General features: G+C 36.8%; 2 protein-coding genes across 9 annotated transcripts; one reads left to right on the top strand and one right to left on the bottom strand.

The window, feature by feature from the left end:
- Positions 1 to 68: 68 nt before the first annotated feature.
- Positions 69 to 17,924, bottom strand: LOC127797247 (uncharacterized). Of its 8 annotated transcripts, none has more exons than XM_052329985.1 (9): positions 17,538 to 17,924; positions 4,297 to 4,399; positions 3,207 to 3,246; positions 2,990 to 3,122; positions 2,707 to 2,778; positions 1,911 to 1,991; positions 1,635 to 1,708; positions 1,397 to 1,489; positions 69 to 193 (listed from the first exon to the last, which is right to left on the bottom strand). In XM_052329985.1, exons 1-8 carry the CDS (start codon positions 17,823 to 17,825, stop codon positions 1,420 to 1,422), a joined length of 861 nt encoding a protein of 286 aa, XP_052185945.1. In that variant the 5' UTR covers positions 17,826 to 17,924; the 3' UTR covers positions 69 to 193; positions 1,397 to 1,419. The 8 variants fall into 8 exon arrangements, with proteins under 8 accessions (XP_052185945.1, XP_052185967.1, XP_052185937.1 ...); XM_052330007.1 differs by having other exon boundaries at positions 1,647 to 1,708; XM_052329977.1 differs by having other exon boundaries at positions 120 to 266.
- Positions 17,925 to 19,174: 1,250 nt separating this feature from the next.
- LOC127810275 (F-box protein VBF-like) lies at positions 19,175 to 20,553 on the top strand. Its single transcript, XM_052349659.1, has 3 exons — positions 19,175 to 19,550; positions 19,675 to 19,793; positions 19,924 to 20,553. Exons 1-3 carry the CDS (start codon positions 19,308 to 19,310, stop codon positions 20,384 to 20,386), a joined length of 825 nt encoding a protein of 274 aa, XP_052205619.1. The 5' UTR covers positions 19,175 to 19,307; the 3' UTR covers positions 20,387 to 20,553.
- The last annotated feature ends 3,677 nt before the right edge of the window (positions 20,554 to 24,230 follow it).

Genomic DNA, 24,230 nt, shown 5'->3' with positions numbered 1-24,230 from the left:
TGTATATATAGAGAGAGAGAGGGAGAGATAGAGTAGAGAGAGAGGGAGAGATAGCCCCGATCATTAGTCTAGTCTGTACGCATATGGCTCGACAGGGTTGGCGAAGGCGAAAACGTGCCCGGGAGGCTCATTGAGTTTCTGTTTGAGTCACCGTCTGATGTTGACACCTGGACAAGATGGTAGAGGTGGCAATCTGTTTGCGCCAATCAGTCAATGACATTCGTGAAACATAAGTAAGATTAGTCTATGACGTCCGGTAAAGTATCCTGCATGCAAATATTTTAGTAATATTTTAATAATAACTAAATTATATTTTATAATATTTTAGTAATTAATAAAATTAAGATGTGTTTACCCTTAATCAAATTTTGATAATTTGAAACAGTAGATAACTTTTAATAAATTTTAAAATAAAAATAAAACGTCTAATTAGAGACATCTCACTCATGTCTTTCCGGTTTATAGACTTGACACGTCATTACTTACCTTTTTCTCTAAAATGAGAGGAGCTAAGGGGACCCAAAATGTCTAAACTGCAGCCATAACATTTATTTAATTTATACTTTGCCGCTGTAGGTTCCACGTGTGGGTTTCTACTTTTGAGTAGGTAAAAGTTCAATTAATATTCACTTCTTGTCTTTTGTTTTATCGGTTTTTAGTTCTTAGTTTTTTTAATTAATAAATATTGATCAAAGACAATGTTCTGTATGAAAATACAACATTTTAAATAAAAAAAGCAGTTCTTAACTTAAAAGTGTTGTTAGCTTGGAAGCTTCAATTTCTTTTTGAGTTTCTTTGACTTTGATAGATAGATAGATAGATTTGAAAGGCAAACCAACAAGCCAAGCCACGTAATAAGAGGTGAGCTACCTTTAATCTAAAAATACAACGGAGGGGTAATTCGGTCAATGCACGGAAACATCCACTTGGAGTTAATAATAATAATTGATATCATACAAGGTGATCGAATCGGTTACAGAATATCCCAAACTCATGCGATGGGAGACTTAGAATATGCTAAAAAGAACAAATGATTGATCCCGATGGTTGCCATGTGGGCAACCGTTCATATAGTAATAAATTAATAATCAATACTAACCACCATATTAATCGCAAGCATCTGGCATAAATTTGGTACCTGATGCTTACTTGCCCCAACTCAACTCGCAACATAAAAAAATATTAAAAACGTTTGTGATTCCGAGTGCGTACGAAACATATATTAAATACAATATATATATATATAGCAAAAATAAATCACTTTACTGTGAGATGGCTACGCTAGCCGGCATAACCCTAAACATGCCATGTTATATTCATCTAAATATTGGTTGGAAAAAAAAAAAACAAAGAGGGTTGGGGTTGGGGTTGGGGTTGGGGTGGGGGAGGGACTCACCAGGGTTGAACCAGATTGGTTAACTAATTAAGGGTCGTCCAATTTCGGAAGAGACAGTGAACCTTGGCTAGAGAAGCCATGTAATCATCCGACCTGTTGGTCATGAGACGTTCTATAAGATTGTGCTTGAATAAAGAAATTTCAAATAATGTTATTTAAGACTATTCTTATCATCTTTAGTTGGAAATCAACTGTATGCTGGGATAAATTAAGGTGGTTTAGATGATGTATGGGATACCACGTGCCAAACCTTAGACCATAAGGAGACTGAGCGGCGGCCAGTATGTGAACTTTGGCTGAGTCTGGTTTTTGCTGCATCGAAGAAATCATGAGGCAGAATTAACACGGTTGACAAGCAAGTAATTGTTAAGCTAAACAGAATTTCTAGTGCCCAGTTTTAACCAGAACATAAGATGAATTCTAACGGGTTTCGGTTCAATACTGTTCAAGCTCCGGACAACATTTTCAGAGTCCCAAAGATACAAGGATTAAGTTTACGAATTGACAAACAAACCTCTGATTCGTAATAGAGCCCCGCATATAAAGCGGCATAAAAGTATTCGTTATCGCGGCCTCTTGAAAATTCGGCAGCAAGCTACACAGAGAAAATACATTGCTAAAATCAAATGGAACGTTTGGAACTAAGTGCATATGTTACACAATTGTATATAAGGAATTGGATACTGAAGTGAATTAAAAACCTTCTTGCCAAGACCCTACTACTTTCTACCACCTGGAAGAGAAAATCCCCCTTACAGGAGTAAAACACGAGATAATGGAGAGCTTATGGCATAGAAAAATTTCTGGTACATGTTCTATCTGTGCATTTTGAGTAACGCAAGTGTAATATCATAAAGAAGGGGGAGAACTTGAATTTAATAAAATTGCCTTCTAACTACAGCGTAATTTGGAGTGTAGCTGCCATTTTACTTTTCTTCTCCCTCTCAACATTAGCTATGTGTTGTAATTGGGAATATCGCTGCTGTTTTACTTTCTCCCCCCTCTCAACTAAATCATATTGTCTGCCTACCTTATTTCTGGATTATCTATTTATTGAGAAGCTGACCGGGGTGTCAACTACTAGGATGATATTGTCCAACTCAATAGTGATATACCAAATATCAAGGGGGTGTCAAACACGGATCAGGACATGTGCCAGCAGATCACCAGCATGGATTCTATACATACACTCTATTGTCAAGAGGAAGAGAGACACATGCACGCGCACACACAGAACTATTAATCTCACAATCCACTCAAGTAATTTCAAATTTCACTAGAAATGTCCAGGACAAGGGATCAATTCAAACCTTTTCTGGATCACCACCGTCTTTAAACATGTCATAAGCTTCCCGCATCACAGGTCGTGGATCTCTGCCTACCTGCATTATTTAGCAAGCAGTTAAAATAATTGAATTGATCCTTTCACGAAATGAAAGAGAACTATTTCCCACGAATTTATAAATTTGAATTCTTGAGTATGCATCTGGCAAATTACATCCATTAGGGACTGAAGTTTCACTACCTAGCTTTAAAAGTATCTGTTTCACAAATCAATAATGTTACCTTCTGAAATAATAAATGATGATTTACCTCAAGAAATCGTCTCCTTGCCTCATCAACTCCATAAATTTGAGCTTCACAGAGAAAGCACCATATTGACTCTTCTGTATCATTTGGATTTTGTGCAACATCTAACCGAAATTGTTCTGCTCCTTCCTTAAACCTAGAAAATTACTGTTTCAATCACCTTGCATTTATCTTAAACAAAGAAAAAACAATCAAAATAAGGCTAGAAATGAGATAATACCTATCAAGATAATAGAGTGATAGTCCCCTCTGCCAGAGATCTGATTATCCAATTATACAAGAATTGCATTATTACGAAAGCAAATGCTCTGCTTACCTTCACAGAATTTTCATCCAAGGAATCATAACTATAAAATCCATTCTTGTAAAAAGTAAAGTAAAATCATAGAAAAAAGAATGATATAATCATTCTGAATTTGGTCTGCAGAAAAAGGAAAAAAAAGTTAAAACTCTTCTTAATTGATAATCATGTTTTGTGGGGAACTTTTTGCATCCAAGAGCAAAAAGAAGTCCAACAGCACAAAAGGGATTAAAAATGAAAGAATAATTTCTGTGCACTGTACACTTCCTATAGAATGGAGTACCTATCCTTAATCTCCTTTCCTGTCTCCCCCCATTTGGACTTTTTTCCCCCTCGCCAGTAGGACAATACATTTGTTTTCTTGTATTGATTATTGTTGTTGGTAAAATTGTGAATAAAAATCAAAATTTAATAAGAATTGTGAAGAACAATCAGACTGAATTGTAGAAGTTCTGTTCTCTCTAAGGAGATTCAAGCCCTTTATGGTTGAAAAAGCCCAAAGAACAAATGCTAAGAATTTTGTTGTATGGATTGAACAAATTCTACATATGATGTTAAGCCCAAAGTTACACCAAACAAACACATTTCTATGTATGGTCACTTCCAAGTGAATATCGAAAGTATACAAGTGTTACAAACATTTGTATATATAATAAAACATAAAACCTCTCCAAGTTCTCCTAACCCTTTATCTTCATGGTGACAAGTTATTAATGCATTTAAAAAAGAAGAGAACTGTAGATTTTATAATTCAAAAACACATTTAATTTTAAAATAATACAATTACAATGACTGCTCTGCAGTTCAAGGCCACTCTTGCTAGTTTTGAGTACAAGATGGGGTAATATCTACTGAAGACCCAAACATAGGAAGAACGCATTAAAAATTCTTGCATCTAATAACTTTAACCTTCAATATGAGCCAGCTATCACCATTGACCCATTGATTTCAAGAACCCTTGGTATGATTCATTAAAAATGGTTGCTGAGCTAGAATACGAGGGACTTACATGCCTTCTGACGAGGGTCAAGCTTGATTGCCCTATCGAACTCCTCCAAGGACCCAGAAACATCACCCTTCAATTGTGTATATGCATAAAGGACATCAAAGAACTAAACATATCAATAGGACAATGTAGCTAGAATCTTAAGATGGGAACCAAGAATGTGAATACGTATGGGCAACAGTTATAGCTTCAAATATTTATTTTTTGAAATTAAAATCAGAAAAATTCAAATTTGAGAGAAATCATTTGATGAACATGTTATGAAATTTATCATTAAGAAATTGAGCCCAAATTGTCTAGCTTAGGAATTATAGTTCTTTCAATTCTTTCAATAATCAGTTATCCTACGAAAATAAAAATAAAAAGAAAAACAATTTACAATGGGCCCATCTGGTTGGGATTTTTCTGTTTTTATTTTCTTTATTTTATTTTGTTTTCTAAATTAATTTTTTTCAAAACTCTTAAAACTGGTGTTTCCAATTTCATTGGATAATTATTCTCTTCATTGATATTACTGTGTTCAAGCAAACTTTGCACAATCCAGTTTGGTTCGATTTGAAAAGCTTAAAGACCATATGATAAATTTGTAGTCTTCGTGGCAGCTCTCCCAATCCCACATCGCTCATTGAGTGGGTTGTGAGGGTGCACATTTTAAATAAAAAGGGCTCACCCCCCTTTGGAAAAATCATCCCATAATTTCACAATTGTATTTCTCTCTCTCTCTTTGCATTTCTCTCATTGAATATTAGTGAAATGTTTTTGGTAGTGTCCAAGGACGTAGGCCAAATTGGTCGAACCTCGTTAATTTCTGATGTTCTATTTATTTTTATATTCAATAGTTGTTGCCGTGTATTATTTACGGTGTTTGATTTTTGGGGAAAATTGCTCAATTTTCCCAACAATTGGTATCAGAGCCCAAGGTTTTTTAGGATGCTCTGTGGTTGCAGTTGTGTCTGATCTTCAACATCAGAAAAGATTTTCTTGAATTGTTCCGCTTTGATAACTATTGAATATAGAAGATGGCAAAAAAGACAGAAATGGCAAGCGAAAAGAGTTTAGAACAATCCATATCAGGAGCTGCTTCTTCGTCCACTTGGGCAAGAAATTTGGCGAATACAAGAATTGCAGTGGAGGTGTTTGACGGTTTGGGTCATTTCGGCATGTGGCAATTCAAGGTTCTAGATGCCCTCTTTCAGCAAGGTTTAGATATCGCCATTGAAGAAAAGAAATCATATGATATTAAAGAAAAAGAATGAAAAACCATCAATTGATTGACATGTGGTACAATTCGATCATGCATGTCCAGAGAGCAGAAGTATGCATTTTCGAAGAAAAATTCTGCCAATATGCTATGCATGTCCAGAGAGCAAAAACCATGTGGCATTTTCGACGAATGCCCCTGCGGTGTTTATGGACTTAATGAATCGGGTATTTCAGGAGTACTTAGACTGGTTTGTAATTGTCTTTATAGATGACATTCTGGTGTACTCTCCTAGTCCTAAGGATCATGTTATACATTTATCTATGGTGCTACATAAGCTTAGAGAGGAGCAGTTGTTTGTAAAGTTTAGTAAATGTGAATTTTGGCTTCAACAGATAGGGTTCTTGGGTCATATCGTTTCAGGTGATGGCATAGCAATGGATCCTAAGAAGATTAAAGCTATTGTGGATTGGCCCAGGCAGACTACAGTGACTGAAATTCAGAGTTTCTTGAGATTGGCTGGTTATTATAGGAGGTTCATTGAGAGCTTTGCTAAATTGTCTTCTCCTATGACGAAATTGACTCGTAGAGATGCCCGATTTAACTGGACTGACGATTGTGAAATTGCATTTGAAGAGTTGAAGAAGAAGTTAACTACCACCCCGGTATTAGCTATTCCTAAGAGTGGGGAGAAGTTTATTATCTATAGTGATGCTTCATACACAGGCCCGGGGTGTGTACTGATGCAAGAAAGCGGTGTGGTTGTCTATGCCTCCAGGCAACTGAAGAAACATGAGATAAATTATCCAACTCATGATCTAGAGCGGTTGTAGTTTTTGCTTTGAAGATATGGAGACATTATTTATATGGAGAGAAAATAGAAATATATACGGATCATAAGAGTCTCAAATATCTGTTTTCCCAAAAAGAATTGAATATGAGACAGCACCGATGGATTGAGTTCTTTAAGGATTTCAATTGTGAAATCTTATATCATCCTGGAAAAGCAAATGTGGTAGCAGATACTTTGAGCCGAAAATGAGCTTCTATAGCTATGATGATGGTACAGGAGTGGCAGTAGTTAGAGCGGTTGGATGACTTGACTATTATAGCAGATGAAGAGATCCCAGGGATGTATTATGCCTATTTGGGAATACAGTCAGGTTTGATAAAGTGGATTCGAGTCCAGTAGCCTAATGACGAAGAGTTGGCAAAGGTTTTGGAACGAGTAGTAGATTTTTCCCCTATGGGATATAGCCAGCGGGGAGATGGACTACTGTTATTTCATAACCGTACTTGTGTTCTAGATGACAAAGAGCTTAAGCAAGAGATTCTGTCAGAGGCTCATAGTGTTACACCGTCCACCTAGGTGCAACCAAGATGTACCAAAATTTGCGCCGTTTGTTTTGGTGGCTTGGCATGAAGAGAGATATAGTCGAATTTCTTTCTAAATGCTTAGTATTCCAGCAGGTGAAAGCAGAGCATCAACGACCCGCCAGACTGATTCAGTCATTACCCATTCTTGTATGGAAGTGAGACGATATTTCTATGGATTTTGTGACCGGATTGCTGAGGACTTCTAAGGGGCATGATACCATATGGGTAGTTGTTGACAGGTTAACTAAGACAACTCATTTTATGCCTGTTAAGAAGACATACCCTCTACACTGCTTGGCTCAAATTTACATAGAGGAGATTGTTAGATTACATGGAGTGCTTGCCAGCATTGTATTGGGCCGTGACCCTAGATTCACTTCGCATTTTTGGGGTGCGCTACAGACCGCTTTGGGGACCAAGTTAAAGTTTAGTACGGCATTTCATCCTTAGATAGATAGTCAGACAGAGCGTATCATTCGTACCTTAGAAGATATGTTAAGAGCATGTGTCCTAGATTTTCATGGTAGCTGGGATGACCACTTGCCACTAGTGGAGTTTGCATACAATAACAGTTATTATTCCAGCATAGGCATGGCACCATATGAAGCGCTTTATGGACAACCTTGTCAGTCTCTACTTTGTTGGGAAGAAGTAGGGGACAAAGCGTCCATTGGGCTGGAAATAGTGGAGCAAACTACGAGGAAAATTCGGGAAATAAAAGCTAAGATGAAAGTGGCGCAAGACAAGCAAAAGAGTTACGCGGATCATCGACGACATGATTTGGAATTCTCTAGTGGAGATCATGTATTTTTGAAGGTCATGCCAATGAGAGGAATTCGGAGATTTGGAGTGTCAGGGAAGCTTAGTCCGTGCTGTGTAGGTCCTTTCGAGATCTTGGAGCGTATTGGACCTTTGGCGTATTGACTAGCTTTGCCCCCGCAGTTAGCTAATGTGCATAATGTATTTCATGTCTCTATGTTACAAAAGTATATTCCCGATCCCCATCACATAATTGATTTCCAGTCCCTAGAGCTTAAAGAAGACATGTCCTACGAGGAATCCCCTAGTTGCATCTTGTATCACAAAGAGAAGGTGTTGAGGAATCGAGTTATCCCATATATGAAAGTTCTATGGCATCAGCATAGCCCGAAAGAAGCCACATGGGAATTAGAGGAAGAAATGAGGCGAAGCTATCTCCATCTGTTCAAGTCACCATGTATGAATTTGGGGGACCAAATTCTTAAAGAGTGGGAGAAATTGTAACGTCCCGATTTTTCTTTGGCTATTTAATTATCAAAACATTCGGTCTAAGACGCCTAATTTAATTAATGGCAGGTATCGGGAGTTAGTGACGGGTTGCCTAGGAAACCGATAATTTTATCTGAAAAGCCGGATATGTAGATCTCTTGTTTAATTTACTTTCTACAAATTTATATAAATTATTTGGGAAAAAATGGGAAGTAATAAATCTTGAGTTAGTCAAAGTATAGTTAGAAATTCAAGTGAAGTGGATTGAAAGCTTAGTGGAAAGGTCTAAGCTAAAGAGTGGAATGGGAGATGTGGAAAAGTCTAAGTCAAGCAATAAGGAGAAGTGTGGAAAAATCAAGTATGAGAAGAGTTGAAAAGTCAAGAAACGTGGCTAAAGGAGAATGGGAGAAGTGGCATTCTCGGATGGCTTGTGAGAGCTATGGAAGAAGGCTTCTAGAAGCATGAAGGTGGTGAAGGCAAAAGTCAAAACTTAAGGGTTAAGGGGAAGACCTTCTAGAAGCTAAGTTAAGTGGGGTTTGGGTGTAAAGCATGTATAGCTAAAAGGGGTGTGAGCATAACTTGTGGTGGAGAATTATCTAAGTAAATTAAGGGAATTAAAGGGGGAAAAAGAGAAGCAATTGGAGAAGCCTTCTCGTGGGTCTCTTCCTCCTCCATCTTCTAAATCTCTTCAAGCCAAATCTCATCCAATCATCAACTGAAGAAGTAAATAAAGGCAAGTTCTTCCTTTTCCCTCTCATCTATAGATATCTATTCCCCTCTTGGGTTTGGTTTGGGGAAGCTTGGGGTTGTTGATTTAAACTTTTAATCTAGGGTTTGAGATGAGGAATTGGGAGCTTGTGAACGTTGTATGCTATGGGAGTTCAATATTAGTGATGGTTTTGGGAGAAAACCAAGTCTTGGGTAGAGTAGGATTTTTGGCTTGTCTTGGTAAATTCTTAAACTTGGTGGTTCTAAGTCTTGTGCATGTTATTGTGAGCCAAGGTGGGGCTTGTATTCCCCCACAAATCCCAAGGAATGGTGTGTTCTTTGAACTAAGCATGGTGGGGAATTGGTCTTCTCCCATGCCTTGTGTTTGTGGATTCTTGTCATATATTGCCCAAAATGACCAAATACGTGTTGAATCAATGCTAGGGTACATGTTCTTATAGTTCTAAATCTTCCAAGTTTTCTAACGAAATTTTAAAGAGAGCATGGCCATGAAGATGGAATGTAAATGTCCTTAATTTTCTGAATGTTTAACCTTATCCTAGCATGACTTGGAAAGTGTGGTATTTGTGCATCATTGACATGACTTGTGTGAGCATGTAGTATTTGGTTTCATGTACATTCGAATGTGGCCACTAAAATGTTGCATTGCATGAGCATTGATGTGCGCGGCATGGAGAATGTTCGCCGGGATATCCCCCAAAACCAGTAAGCATTAGCCGGACTGGGGTTTACGCTCATTCAGTGACGACTGGGGGGCGTGTCCGTTGGTGACGATCGTGGGTGAGAGTATATATATATATATTTTGGCTATAGCCACAGATGTGATAAGACCAATGGTCCCAGAGTTTTACAGTTTTCTTTAGATGCAAGTTTTTAATCACGAGCCCGGTGAGTATTATGATTATAATGTGGACTGGGGGGCCATGTATGTGTTATGAGCTTTTGTATGCATGTCGCATGGCATTTTGCATTGAGTGGGTGAGTAGTTAATCGTTTAAGGATGGAGATTTCGAAACCCATTTATCATATTTCGAAACATAGCAAAATAGAGAGTTTTATTTAGAAACTTGTGCCCTATTTTCAACTATGCTTTTCTTTTATGTATTATTTGTTAAACTTTGTGACTCACTTTTGTATTCCTCACCATTTTAGATAACGGCAAGGATGTAGCGGGCACGGGTCCAAGTGAGGTAGTCGGGTAGGCATATGTGTGCTAGGGCTCCCTCAACAAAAGATTTTGGGAGTGTTTTGGAGGTAGCATCTTAGATCCTCTCTTCTTTTAGGTGAATGTAATATTTTGTAAATGTATGTTTTGTAAAGGGGTGAGAGACTCCACGTATGGCATGGGTTGTATGTGAGTGTATGGTATGTAAGGTTGTAATTTATCTTAATATCTTTTTGTGCATGCTAGGTTGTGAATGTTAGTATTCCTAGACCCCCATGTAACGCTCCCTATCTGGGGCCATCTAGGTGTTGGGGTGGTCCAGGAGAAAGGGTGTTACATAGGTTCCAAAGCATGTCGAACCAATTTTAGTAGCCAACAAAATCATAAAATTACATTTGATTTGGTTTGACCTACGGTTTTAGACAACAAATAAGTTATCAAAGTTTTGACTACTGAATTCAAACTACAAAAATAATTAATAGCCCAAAAATATATCTAACATAACTAAAAACTCACCCTAATGGCCAATGCAATATCCATCATAACCAATACTAGGTTCAAAACACAAAACGAACACTTAATCACATATAAAAATGCCACATCAAATACCTAAATAGATTAATTCCTCATGAGACAAGAGGATTGGTTATGTTGTAGGGATTGTAAGGTGATACCAAGGGAGTGTTTGACTACTCAACATAGACTTTTGGGACTCGACGTCCAAGAAATTAGAAGAGAAAAAATCACATAAAACAAAATACAAGAATTAGGTGGTGGGATTTAAAATGGGAGAAACAATTAATCCTCAAAGAAAAATTAAGGGGTAGAAGGAAATGAAATGGAGAAAGACAGACAAACCAAATGTGGAGGGAAATGGCTACTGTCCTGAAAAGCACGACAAAAGTAGTCTTTGGAGAGACAAATAATAGAGCCCCAAACCTTAAAGAGTCTTGGTGGTGGAATGAAGAGGTACAATTGAGAATTAAAAATAAGAAAACTTGCTATAAGGTTATATATTAGTGCAACGATGAAGAAAACCTAAAAAATTATAAAGAAACAAAAAATGCAGCAAAAAGAGCTGTTAGTGAAGCCAGGTCAAAATATAAGAATCTATATAAACGACTTAATATAAAAGATGGATAAAAGGATATATATAAATTAGCTAAAGCAAAAGAAAGAAAAACAAGGGATCTAAACCAAGTGAAATGCATAAAAGATGAAAACCAAAATGTATTAGTGAATAAGGGAGCGATTAAGGAGAGATGGAATGAGTATTTCTCAAAATTATTCAATGATGGTGGGAACACAAGAGTTAGGTTAGGACATCTTAGTAACTTCGTGTCACAACTTAAGGGTAGTTAGAAGGGTATTATTGTAATCAGGTTATAGTAGTTAGTAGGAGGTATTTTGTGAGTTGTTAGGAGCACATGAGTGCTATTTCCCAGATTTCATTTACTATTGAATAGCCTATAAATAGCCTCTAGTATGCAGAGAAAGGTATGCTGAAATAACATAGTGAATTCATATTTTCCCTCCTTACTTTCTCCCTCTCATTCTTCCTAATTCTCTCTCATTTCTTTTGTTTTCTGTATATCTCCCTCCAATTCTTCTCCATTTCCCTCCCAAATCCTTCATAGACCCTAGCTAAATCTTAGGGTCGTGACAAATGGTATCAGAGCTGGTCCTTCCTCGGCTGTGATTTTGGTAAATTCATATCAACTTGGTTCGGAACTCGAAGGGCGATTTCGACGGTGACTGCGAACATACACGATCATGTGCAGTTGATTGAAGCAAGCGTAATACTGTTGAATTTGGATTTAGCAAGGCCGAGACAATCGTGCAGCTGTAGCAATCGCGGGCAGTTGCAAACAACTCCAGCAATCGGCAATTGCTGTAGAACTGGGAACGAATTGAACCCAGGCCAATTTAGTTCCAACGATTCCAATGGAGAAATTGCCTCTCGACTTGAAAATCTAGGAGGTATTGATCAGTCAAGGAAGGTGAATCAAATCTTGGTGAATTCCGAGTCGCTGGATTAGGCGATTATTGGAGGCGATGTCTGGGTGGCTCTCGACTGATAATTGAGGCTCAGAATGGGATGGAGAATACAATAAATGATTGCAGCAGGTAACTCGAGAGGTGCTATTCAAGTTGATTCCTTAAAGGACTGCAACGGGGCAGCTCCGTGACTTCCGACCTCTCTTGTCCCAATTGTACGAGGTTCCTAATTGAAGGCGAGGGCTAGTTCTATCACCAAGCAGAGCCAAGCTAACCTTGGCCATAATCCCTACGGTGATTATCGGAAGGGCGAACTAAAGCGGAGCAAAGAAATTATCGGCTAATACTGAGGTGCATCGGAGTAGCAATTCCGTGAAGTTAATTCAGCCAGGCCACAAAAAGAATCGATTCTCTGGAGACTGCTACAAGCATTGATCGAGCAACGATTTAAACGGAGATTAAGGCATCGAAGAGAAGCTGATCGAAGCCGACAGCAATTGCAACTGCTTTCAGTGACCAACTCAAATCAGGTAGGAAGAGGAGTTAGCCAGCGGAAGTTGCTTCAGAAGCGAGATAGTGGATGGTGATTGGGTGGAAACTCCGCTAGGGAATTTGATTTGCATCGATCGAGGTAGAAAGCAACTAGTTGCAAGGCGGAACTGAACTCAAATTTGAATGGAGAAGCCGAGCAAAGTAAACGACGATTAGAAGTGAATCGGATTTGAAAGGCGAAGCTGAGGCGCGATTGAAGCAGAGCCGTGGGCGATTCAAAAATTCAGGAGAATTTCAAGTAGATGTCAGTGATTGGGTAAGCAAGGACGCAGGCCAAAGGCGAATTGAAGCAGAGCCGATCAGTATGTGGTTGTCGCAATTTTAAAGGTGAAATAGACTGGCGATTCCAATTGTGTGATTCCAAGTCTAACCATTGCATGTGCAATGGATCTCGTGAGGTGAATCCGAAGGCCGAACCGGTTCAATCAAGTTTCGAAAGTATTTGCACAACAGAAACATTGTTATTCGAGTGGCGCAGCGGGTTTTGGATCGGAAACGGATCTGGAAGGCAGAGCCAGGAGTTGATGTTGACCAAGAATTGTGGTAAATTGAGGTTCGAAGTTGAAGGCAACGCGGGGTGAGCCAGATGGAGTTCCGATCGGATGCAATTGAAAGGGGAAGGCAACAGAATCAGGACCAAGTGGAGGATCGGATGGAAATGCTGGAGTTGGGAATTAAGGAGGAAGTGGATGGCTATATGGCCAATTTAGATCGAGCCTTTAGCGAGGTCCGGGAGGAAATTGCGGGGTTCTGCCAGCAGATCAGCCAGCACTTGAACGCCTTGAGCAGGGAATTCACTCCCAGGGCTTCAGCGGCGCCCATTCTAACGACGCCAATGAATAAACAGAGATCACATGATTCAAGGGAGGCGGAGTACAAAGCTAAGGCAGAGGAGGATAATTGGGACCAAAGGGTTGGCAGTAATCACTCCACCATTCCAGAGTCACAAATGGACATTCCCCCATTTGAAAGAGAAAGACCTCAATGGTGGATCCGACGATGCGAACGGATGTTCCACCAACACCGAGTAGTGGAAGGGGAGAAAGTGAAAATGACTGCAGCTTATTTGGATGGTGTTGCATACGTTTGGTTCTAGAATTGGAGCTGGGGAAGGCTAGAATTGAGCTGGCCTCAGTTTGTAATTGACTTGTGTAACCGGTTTGGAGAAAGGACCAAGACCTATATTATCAAGGGAGCTTCTAAGGCTGTTAATCTAGAGATGCAAGAAGCTGATGAGGAAGAAAAGGAAGTGGAAGAAGGGATTGAGGAATTGGGGGATGGCAATCCAACAGTTAGCAGCATCTTAAGCACCCCTACTGGTGCTGAGAATCCAGAGGCTAAAACCCTCAATATGACACCGTTAAAGGAGGTAACTATGGAAGATGAAGCTGAGATGTTCGCTAGCAATCCGAGAGCCAAAGATCTTGGAATGGAAATGACCACAACAGCCCTAGATTGTGGAGATCTTAAATCTATTTCTCTTGAAAGAATAGGAATGGAAGGAGTTGTTGAATTACTTATTATGGACCAAGTAACTCCAATTGAGAAATCAGTCGATTGGGAGAAAACTTGTGCCTTAATCGAAGTGGATAACCAATGGAGGGCAATTCAAGATTGGTTAGAGGTTAATAGAGGATGCTTGCATGATATTGATTACACTAAAACCTTCTAGCAATATGTTTCTGATTTGGAGCAATGGAGGAAGCAGAAAGATAAAGCGAAACAAGATGAAAGGAAGAAAGGGAAGGGATTCCTTGTTGAAGGGACCAAAACTCTTATTGTTTTGCTTATTCGTGTTTCCATTGGTGTGGCAACAAGACATAATGTTGTTACTGCTGAGGAGAAAGAAAAGAGAAAGCAAAAGAAAAGGGAAAAACAAGATAAGAAGAAGGAAAAAAGAAGAAGAAACCAATGGGTGAAGATGGGCATTGGATAAAGAAATGATAGCTTTGTTGTAATAAGTTTCTTGGGGACAAGAAACCTTTCAAGGGGAGGGGAATGTCACAACTCAAGGGTAGTTAGAAGGGTATTATTGTAATAAGATTGTAGTAGTTAGTAGAAGGTATTTTGTGAGTTGTTAGGAGCACATGGGTACTATTTCTCAGATTTCATTTACTATTGAATAGCCTATAAATAGCCTCTAGTATGTAGAGAAAGGTATGCTAAAATAACATAGTGAATTCATATTTTCCCTCTTTACTTTCTCCCTCTCATTCTTCCTAATTCTCTCTCATTTCTTTTGTTTTCTACTGTATATCTCCCTCCAATTCTTCTTCGTTTCCCTCTTGAATCCTTCCTAGACCTTAGCTAAATCTTAGGGTCGTGACACTTCAAAGGAAACGTGAGCTATATATTTTATCGACACATAAGTTCAAAAGAAATAAAGCAAGCATTAAAAAAGATGAAAAATCATATGGCGATGGGACTGGATAATATACTAATAGAAGCATGGAAATGCATGGGAGAAGAGGGTATCTCTTGGCTAACGAAATTATTTAACGCGATCCTTAAATCAAAAAGATGCCAAATAAGTGGAGGAAGAGTACTTTGGTTCCTATATACAAAAACAAATGAGATGTTCAAAATTGTGAAAATTACAGAGCAATTAAGTTAATGAGTCATACCATAAAACTCTGGGAGAGAGTAGTAGAGCAGAGGTTCAGAAAAGAAACAGACGTCTCGAAAAATCATTTTGGTTTCATGTCTGGTAGGTCAACAATGAAAACTATATACCTACTGAGGCGCCTAATGGAAAGGTATCAAGATCATTAGAAGGACCTTTATATGGTGTTTATAGATCTAGAAAATGCCTATGATAGGGTCCCTATAGAAGTATTATAGAGGATTTTAGAGAAGAAATGAGTCCAAATAGCCTAAATACAAGCCCTTAAAGACATGTATTACAGTGTAGAAACAATGGTCAGAACATGCGGAAGGGATACTGAACCGTTTAAAATTACAATGGGACTGTATCAAGATTCTGCACTAAATCCATACTTATTTGCTTTAGTAATGGATGAACTCACAAAACACATTCAGACAGAGGTGCCATGGTGTATGCTATTTGCAAATGACATAGTGTTGGTGGATGAAATAAAAGAGGGAGTGAACACTAAGCTTGAGTTGTGGAGAAACAATTTAGAATCTAAGCAATTTAAATTAAGTAAAAGAAAAATAAAATATATGGAATGTATATTTAGTAAGAATGCAAGAGTGGAGGATATTATAATAAAATTGGAATACCAAATCATACAAAGAAAAGACAATTTTCGATATTTGGGATCAATGATTCAAAAAGATTGAGAAATTCACGAGGATATCACGCATAGAATTAAGGCAGGTTGGCTAAAATGGAGAAATGCATCGGTGGTCTTATGTGGTGGTAAAATCCCATTAAAACTGAAAGAAAAATTCTATAAGACAACTATAAGACCAATTTTGTTGTATAGTTCAGAATGTTGGGCAGTCAAATACCAACATAAGCAAAAAACAAGCGTAGCGGAGATGAGGATGCTAAGATGAATGTGCGGACATACAAGAAAAGATAAAATTAGAAATGAGGTTATTCGTAATAAGGTATGAGTAGTGCCAATCGAGAAGAAAATGAGAGAGACTAGACTAAGATGGTTTGGTCATGTGAGAAGAAGACCAAGGGACGCTCCTGTGAGGAAAGTTGATGAAATGGAACAATTAGTAAAAAAAAAAAAAGTAGAGATAGAGCCAAGAAAACTTTGGGAGAGACGTTAAAGTTTGATATGAAGTGTATATATGACAAAATACAGAAATACATAGAAGTCTAGAATTCATGTAGTCGATCCCACAGATATATTGTTGTTTTTTACATAAAGAGGTTGTTTGGCTTAACAGTTTGACCGCTTATAAGCTGCATAAGCAGTTTTAAAGCTATATAGCTTTTTGTGGTTAAGTGTTTGGTAACAATTAGTAGCTTAAAAGTTATATAGGTTTAAAGCTGTTGTAATCGCGTTTGACAGAAGCTGGTGCCCCCCAGTTTTGGCAAAAAATGCCGGAGAGTTGACCGCGAAAAATACCATTTTACCCTCAAATATTTTCCATATTTACACGCGTGTCCCTGCTATTACCGTTACATCTTCTCCCCCAAAAGCTCTCTTCTCCCATCATCTTCTCTAGAAGCTCTCTTCTGCCATTGCCGCCGTCACCCCTCCTCCATAACTGCCTTTACCGTCGTCCAGCTGGGCAGCCGCAAGCAACCTCATGTTGGTGGGTCGTGCCATCGCCGTATCTAGATCCAAATCCGCTGCTTCTATTTTGCCATTACCGCCACAAACCGTCGTCGCCCTTCCTCCATAATCGTCGTTGCCGTCGCCCCCACCGGCTACTTCCCATCGGCCATCATCCCCACCCTCATCTTCTCCGTCCCCACTGCCCACTACGTGTATGTATATTATATATATATATATCAACAGTTATGTGTATATATATAATACATAATAATATATATTATTGTTATATATAACATATATAATACATATAATAATATTGTATTAATATATTTTTAATAATTATCTATAATTTATCAATATTTAATGATAAAATTTTACATTATTTAACACTATGTCTATTTTAGTCTTTTTATCAAATTTTGATAACTTATCAATTCTTTCAAACCAAACACATAACTAATAATTGATAACTTAAAATCATATCTATTCAAACACATTATTAACTTAAACACTATCTAACTTTTAACTTAAAAGCTAAATAACTTAAAAGTTATTGAAAAAAAGGGTAAGCCAAACAGCCTCAAAATGTAGGTGCACCCGTCCTAACGCAGTCTAGTGGGAAAATTAACCAAACGCATTGCCTACGTTTCCTTAAGCTTTTTCGCAACAAAGAATAATCTACGGAATCCTTTGGTCCTTCAAAGTTTATAGAACTGCGTTCTATCAACGGTGGAAACAGAGGAAATAAAAACCGTAACGAGTTAGACCCTACCTGTCGGAAAAGCATCATTCCGCGGCGGACGGCGATTACGGCATCCCGGGGGGAGTTTCCGCCGGTTAAGGCGTCCCAGAGGCCGGAAACTGAAGGAAGGAAGAGCCTCCGAGTGAGAGCCGGTACGAAGACACGGTGGCTCTGAATGTGGGAAGCCGCGGCGCCAAAGAAGTGGGAGTTGTTAGAGGGTTTTGGTGGGAACGGAGATGGAGAAGAGGGGGAAGAGTGAGCGAGGCAGGGAGGGGAAATGGGAATCGAGGGTTTGAAGAGCTGTTGATTTGTTGCCATTTAGGGTGGAGAGAAGGTTTGTGCGGGAAGGCAGCTGAGCGATTTCGCATGCTCTGTCGTGCGAGTGATGAACTGATAAGGTGGGCGTGCCAGCGCTAATGGCGCCAAAACCCTAAGTATCATGATTAAGTAATTTGGACTGAATTAAAACGCCTTAAAATCACATTAATGTGATATTAGAACTAAAAGTAATATTAATTAATTTAATTTTTTAAAACATAATAATTAATTTAAAAGTATATAAGTTTATTTAGCTATTTTTTAAAGTAATATAGTCAATTTGATAAAATAACTTATTTTACACTTTATTTTAAACAAAAATTATTCAATTAAGAATTTTTTTTTAGTGTGGCTTATAATGGAATTTGAATTTAAGTTTAATCTTATAAATATTTTAAAATATTTATTTATAAAAAATTAACAAAACATTTGGTATAATAATCTTAAAAGTTGTTTATTAAAGAGTTTTTTTTTTTTTTTTACTTTTAGGGAAGGTAAAAGTTTCTTTTAAAGTATTACGAGAATATTAAAAAAATAAACTAAACTAAACTTTCCCTCAATAAATTAGTTATAAGATAATAACTAGATACTTTAATTTATTGTATTTGCTTCCAACAACTAAAAAAACTTATATCAAATAAGTACTAAATAAACAAAATTAAGAGTTAAGTAGTTCAATCCGGATCCTGATGACATTTGAACACCAAGTATTGGACAACATTTAATATCTTTTAAAGTTGACATTTAATAAATAAATAATCATTGAGTGATATGTTGCACGACGCGGTTTATTGCTCTGCTCTTGCCTCTTGTTTATTTAAAAGAAACTAACCTTTGAATTGGCCAACTTTGGTGGTTTTGACTCACTGTCTCGAAAGCACTGCAGGGACCATGGTATGCCATAAGCCTTCATTAATTTATCCAGTAATCGCGTAAAGTTTATTCATAATAATTACGTTATCTTAATTTATAGTAAAAATTTTATATAAGACACACTTAAATATTCATATATGTAACATATTCGAGTTTTTTATAACGTGACAATGATTCTATATTATTTTTAACTTAGAAAAATACCATGGTATGTTATTTTATCTCTGCTACCACAATAAGATGGTCATGTATTTAGCAAAAGAAAAAAGGTTTATGTAAATCTGCCTTTATTCCTCAGGTATGTTATCCAATAAAAAACTAAAACCACGTGCGCGTAATTAGGAATATTCGAAGTTTGGGTTTTTTTTTTTAATATTTTATCTGAAAGCTTTCTCTGAGTGCGGAGACTTCTAATTAATATCTTATCTGAAAGCTTCTCTAAGAGCGGAGACTTCAAACTTGGTTGTCTGGCAGTGAGTCCACGGCCTTTTTTTTATCTATATTACCACCCATATGCAGAACATCCAAGAACGAACAAGCGAGGCCTAGGCTGAATCTTCAAGCTCTGTTTGGTTACGCCAATATATTTTTCCATTTCTGGAATTTGACATGCTGCCGGAGGACTGCGTTTCTACGATTCTCTCGCTCACCTCGCCGCCCGATGCGTCGAGGTCGGCCCTGGTGTCCGCCGCCTTCCGATCGGCGGCGGATTCCGACGTGGTCTGGGAGAGATTTCTGCCGCCCGATTACCGGAAGATCGTTGCAGCATCAGTGACTCCCATGGAGTTCTCTTCCAAGAAGGAGCTGTTTTTTCGTCTCTGCAACCCAGCTTTCATTGATGGCGGCAACAAGGTTGGTTCATATTATCGTATCAACAACAAATTTGTTGCTTGGCAAATTTGATGCATGTTCCACTGTGTTTATATAATATGCATAATAAATTAATAGTATTTGTTCTTTTAATTTTATTACACAGATGGTCAAACTGGACAAACTATCCGGCAAGAAATATTATATGCTATCTGCCAGGGAGCTTTCAATTTCACAGAGCAATGAGCCATCAAGTTGGAGCTGGAAATCCATGCCTGAATCAAGGTCAGCTTGCCTCCTCAATCTCTCCATTCTTCAATCACTGTATCCAAGCGGATCTGCAGAGCAAGAGATTTTATTTTATTTTTTATAAAGTAGTTTTCAATTTAAGAATCGATCGCATTAATTTAAACAGGTTTGAAAGTGTGGCCGTGCTAATAACAGCGAGCAGGATAGAGATCAAGAGCAGCATAAGAACGCGAATTTTGTCGCCGAACACGAACTACGGAGCGTACCTTATAGTAAAAATCTCCGAAACATCTTATGGACTCGATTCGATACCGTCGGAGATCTCCATCCAAGCAGGTAGTTCTCAATCTTACGGCACCGCCTTCCTGTCTCGCCCTAGCAAGAACAAATTGCAGATGGAGAGCCTGTTTTACTCTAACAGGATGCATATGCTGAGGCAGAGAGTGGAGAGAGGAGACGAGAAAGCGCCGCGCGAGAGAGACGACGGATGGACGGAGATTGAGCTCGGAGAGTTCTTCAGTGGCGAGGGCGACGACGAAGTGAAGACGAGTTTGAGGGAAGTGAAGGGCGGCCATTTGAAGGGAGGTTTTATTGTTGAAGGCATTGAGCTGCGGCCGAAATCCGGGTGAAGGGAAGGACGGTTCCAGGATTTTTTCCTTTTTTATTATATTTTTTTATTTTTTACTAATGTACGTAAAAGAAAACTCGTGTAAGATGATCTGATCAGGAGCTTGTTTGGCGGTGTTGAAGGAGAAAAGTAATATTTTTGGTAACAAAATGTTTTTATGCATGTCTTTTTATACTCTTTTTGACCAAAATTTAAAATAAAAATTATTTAGAATATACTTAAATTACTTTTAAAGTTTAAGCAATTTGTTATTAGTTAAACAAGTAAATCGAGGATAATGATATTATTTATGCAGTCAAATACAATGCCGAATTTATAAATTGTCTAAAATATCTATATGTTAATTTTACAATTATTATAATAACTATTAAAATTAATACATAAGTATTTTGAGATAATTTATTAACTTGGCCTATTTGCAATTTCACGATCAACTTTATAATTTATCCGATACTAATAACTATATATATGGTGATTGGATTAGCCGTCCTTCAGATCCGCGGCTGAACAAAGGCCCATAATATTAGCAGTCAAGCCCATTGAATTTCAAAGGGGGGAATCGTCGGATCGGATCAGCTTCAATAATAAATAATTATTTTTATATTTCTTGTAAGACCATAGATTAATTAAAAACCCGCCCATTGGGCATGCCCGCCGCCGATGTTAAATTATTTACAAACACGTGCTTATTAATTAGGAAAGATTCAAAGCCAGGGTCTTCTAAAAGCAAGAACAAAGACTTCAAACTTGGTCTTCTCGTATACAGATACTACACGCATATATACAGATCCAAGAACAGCCGAGAAAGCAAAGAGTCAGAGACTTTAATCTCCAAGCTCTGTTTGGTTACTGCTTAATTTGTCCATTTCGGGAATTTGACATGCTGCCGGAGGCCTGCGTTTCTGTGATTCTCTCCTTCACCTCGCTGCCGGCCGATGCATCAAGGTCGGCGGCGGATTGCGAACAAAATATTCATACACATTAATTTAATTAAGTTGGAAAAATGGTTATCTCGTTGTTATTATTATTACTATTTAATTTTTTATATTAAAGTACATAAATTAATTTATTGTTCATCAAATAATTGATTAATTACTTCAAAAAATAAAATATTAGTTGAGAGTATTCAGACTATCTCCGACGGAGCTCGCTATCACTATTTTTTCTCATTAAATTTTTGACAACTTTAAAATGCATCATTAATGTTGATGATTTGATTCTTTTCGTTATCTCTCTCCCACCTTGACTGAAACTCAGAACCAAACACGAGAAGAGTGAAAACGAATTTCAAGGCAACGATGACAGTAGCAAATGCAGCAGCACACACTAGATCTAGCCACGAGCAGCAACAACAACAACAAGCAGCGGTGTCTTCCTTAGTGAGTCTTCTTCGGTGTCTTTCTCAACAAGTCTTCTTCAATGTCTTCTTGGTAGTTTATGATTAATTTTGTATATATATATATTTTTTTTGTATTATATGATTGATATTGTATATTGTTTATTTGCTAACATTTGTATATTTGATTATTGATTTTATATATGTGTATTTGATTATTATTTATGTGTATATGTGTATCTGATTAATTTGTATGTATATATATTTGATTATTTTGTGTATTAAGTGTTTAAAAATAATAAAAGGTAGTAACAACAAATCTTAATTTTGTTATTAAATTGTATTTTGTTAAATAATGGTTTTTTAAAAATAGTAAATTAATTTTAAAATATATTAAATATTATTAATATTTTATATCATAATGTTTATTATTAAATTGTAAAATAAATAGTAAAATTTTATAATAGTTAAAAATATATGTAAGATAAAAGAAATAAAATTAAAATTTATTGATAAAGAAATAAAATATAAAGTCTAACAGAGAAGATAATAAGAAATGTTATTAAAGTAGACATAATTTTCGAGATAAAATTAAAATAAGAAGTAAATTATTTATAATATAATAAGGAGAGAAATAAGAAGACTTGTTAGAGATAACCTTAGGCCATCTCCAACCCATATCCTTATCTCGTTCTTTATTATATTATAAATAAATTACTCTCTATTTTTAATTTATTTTGAAAATTGTGCGTTCTCTAACACACACTCTATATTATTCTTAATATTTCACTTTTTATATCATTTATTTTTTTTATAAACTTAAATTCTATTTATTTTACTTTATTTATAATTTTAACACATTCACAAAATTAATAATTAAATACACAAATTAATAACTAAATATACAAAATAATTAGATACACACATAAATAAAATTAATAATTAAATACACAAAATAATCAATTATACACATACACAAAATCAATAATTAAATACACAAATCAATAACTAAATACCCAAAAATACTTCCCAAACAATTTCACAAAAATTCTTGAAGAAGACGCTTCTTTCCTCGATTTGCGTATCGTTCTAGTTGGAGAAGATTAGGGGTGTTCAAAAAAATCGATGTACTGTGGAAATCGGCCAGATCGAACTAGTCGATTTTTTATTTTTGTGGTCGAAAATAGTTTGGACGCTATATAAATCGCGCGATTTGTACAGTTGGCGGTTCGATTTTAAATTAAACCACCCAAGAAAATATAAAATATATATAAATATTATTATAAAAGCCACCCCAAAACAGATTAATTTGATTGCATAATTCATTATTAAACAGGTTAATTTGATAATTTGTTTATTTTCTAAACAGGTTAAATGCATAATTCATTGTTAAACAGGTTATTTTCTGCTTTTAATATTGAAATGTTGTATGTTGAATTACATTGTTTTATCTTTATTTTTTACTCATATTTATTTATCTTTGATTGTCTTTATTTACCAATATTTGTGTATTTATTTACCATTTTTAATTAACATTTTTAATGTTTTTAACGCTCAATTGTACCAAATTTTTAAATCACACCAAATCAGACCGCAAATGCTATGTAGTTTGGTCTCACCAAAACTAGATCATCGTCTGGTTTGGTTGAAAAATCGTACCAATAGTTTGGCGTATTGAAAATAGTTTAGACCGACCAAATCGCATCGTGTACACCCTTAAAGAAGACGACGTTCTACTTGTCGCCAACACTAGATCTGGTCATCGTTGCTGGTTGCCGTCATTTTTACCTGCAACGCTCGTTCTTTGCCGCCATCGTTGCTATTACTCGTCGTCAATGTCTTCTTCAAATTTCAGATATATAACAGCGAGTCGTTGGAACAAATGGAATAGAAATCAATTTTTCACTCTCAACTCTATCCAGTTATTTGAAATTCAATGAAAAATTAGAGAGGGACAGGACAGATAAAAGCCTCGTCCCAAATGATTTCCGTCTATTTCCTTCTCAAATTTTAACTTGGTGAGAATTTATCCACGCGTTGGAGATGACCTTTGAGACTGAGGGGGAAGAGTGAGGACCACAATCCTCTTCTAGTCCAGCAAGGCGGCAATCAATCTTTCTTAATATTTTACAGAGCTATTTTTTTCACTTCTGTGACAAATTCAAAAAATCAGTGTATATTTTCGTGATTTATCTCAAGAAATATGAGAAAATGTCAATTGTCTTAATAAATACATAACGGATCATGATGGAATCTCCCAATGATTACGAGAAAAAAAAAAAATTACACATACCAATATTGAGATTTGATGTAATTGTGAGGAATACTTCTAATATTTTAAAAAATAGTAAAAAGCATCATTATGTTAGTCACTGGTCAAGTGCTAGCTATACAAGATAACAAAATAGTAGCTTTACCCTCATAATAATAAAAATTTTGATTTTAGAAAATGATTAAAAGGGACAAGAAAACCAATAACGATCGCTACTGGTTGCTGTTGCACCACCTG

This window comes from Diospyros lotus, chromosome 1, assembly GCF_014633365.1.
Source record: "Diospyros lotus cultivar Yz01 chromosome 1, ASM1463336v1, whole genome shotgun sequence".
Lineage (NCBI taxonomy): Eukaryota > Viridiplantae > Streptophyta > Magnoliopsida > Ericales > Ebenaceae > Diospyros > Diospyros lotus.
Note: the sequence above shows the minus strand (reverse complement) of the source record. Positions and strands in the feature narration are given on the sequence as shown.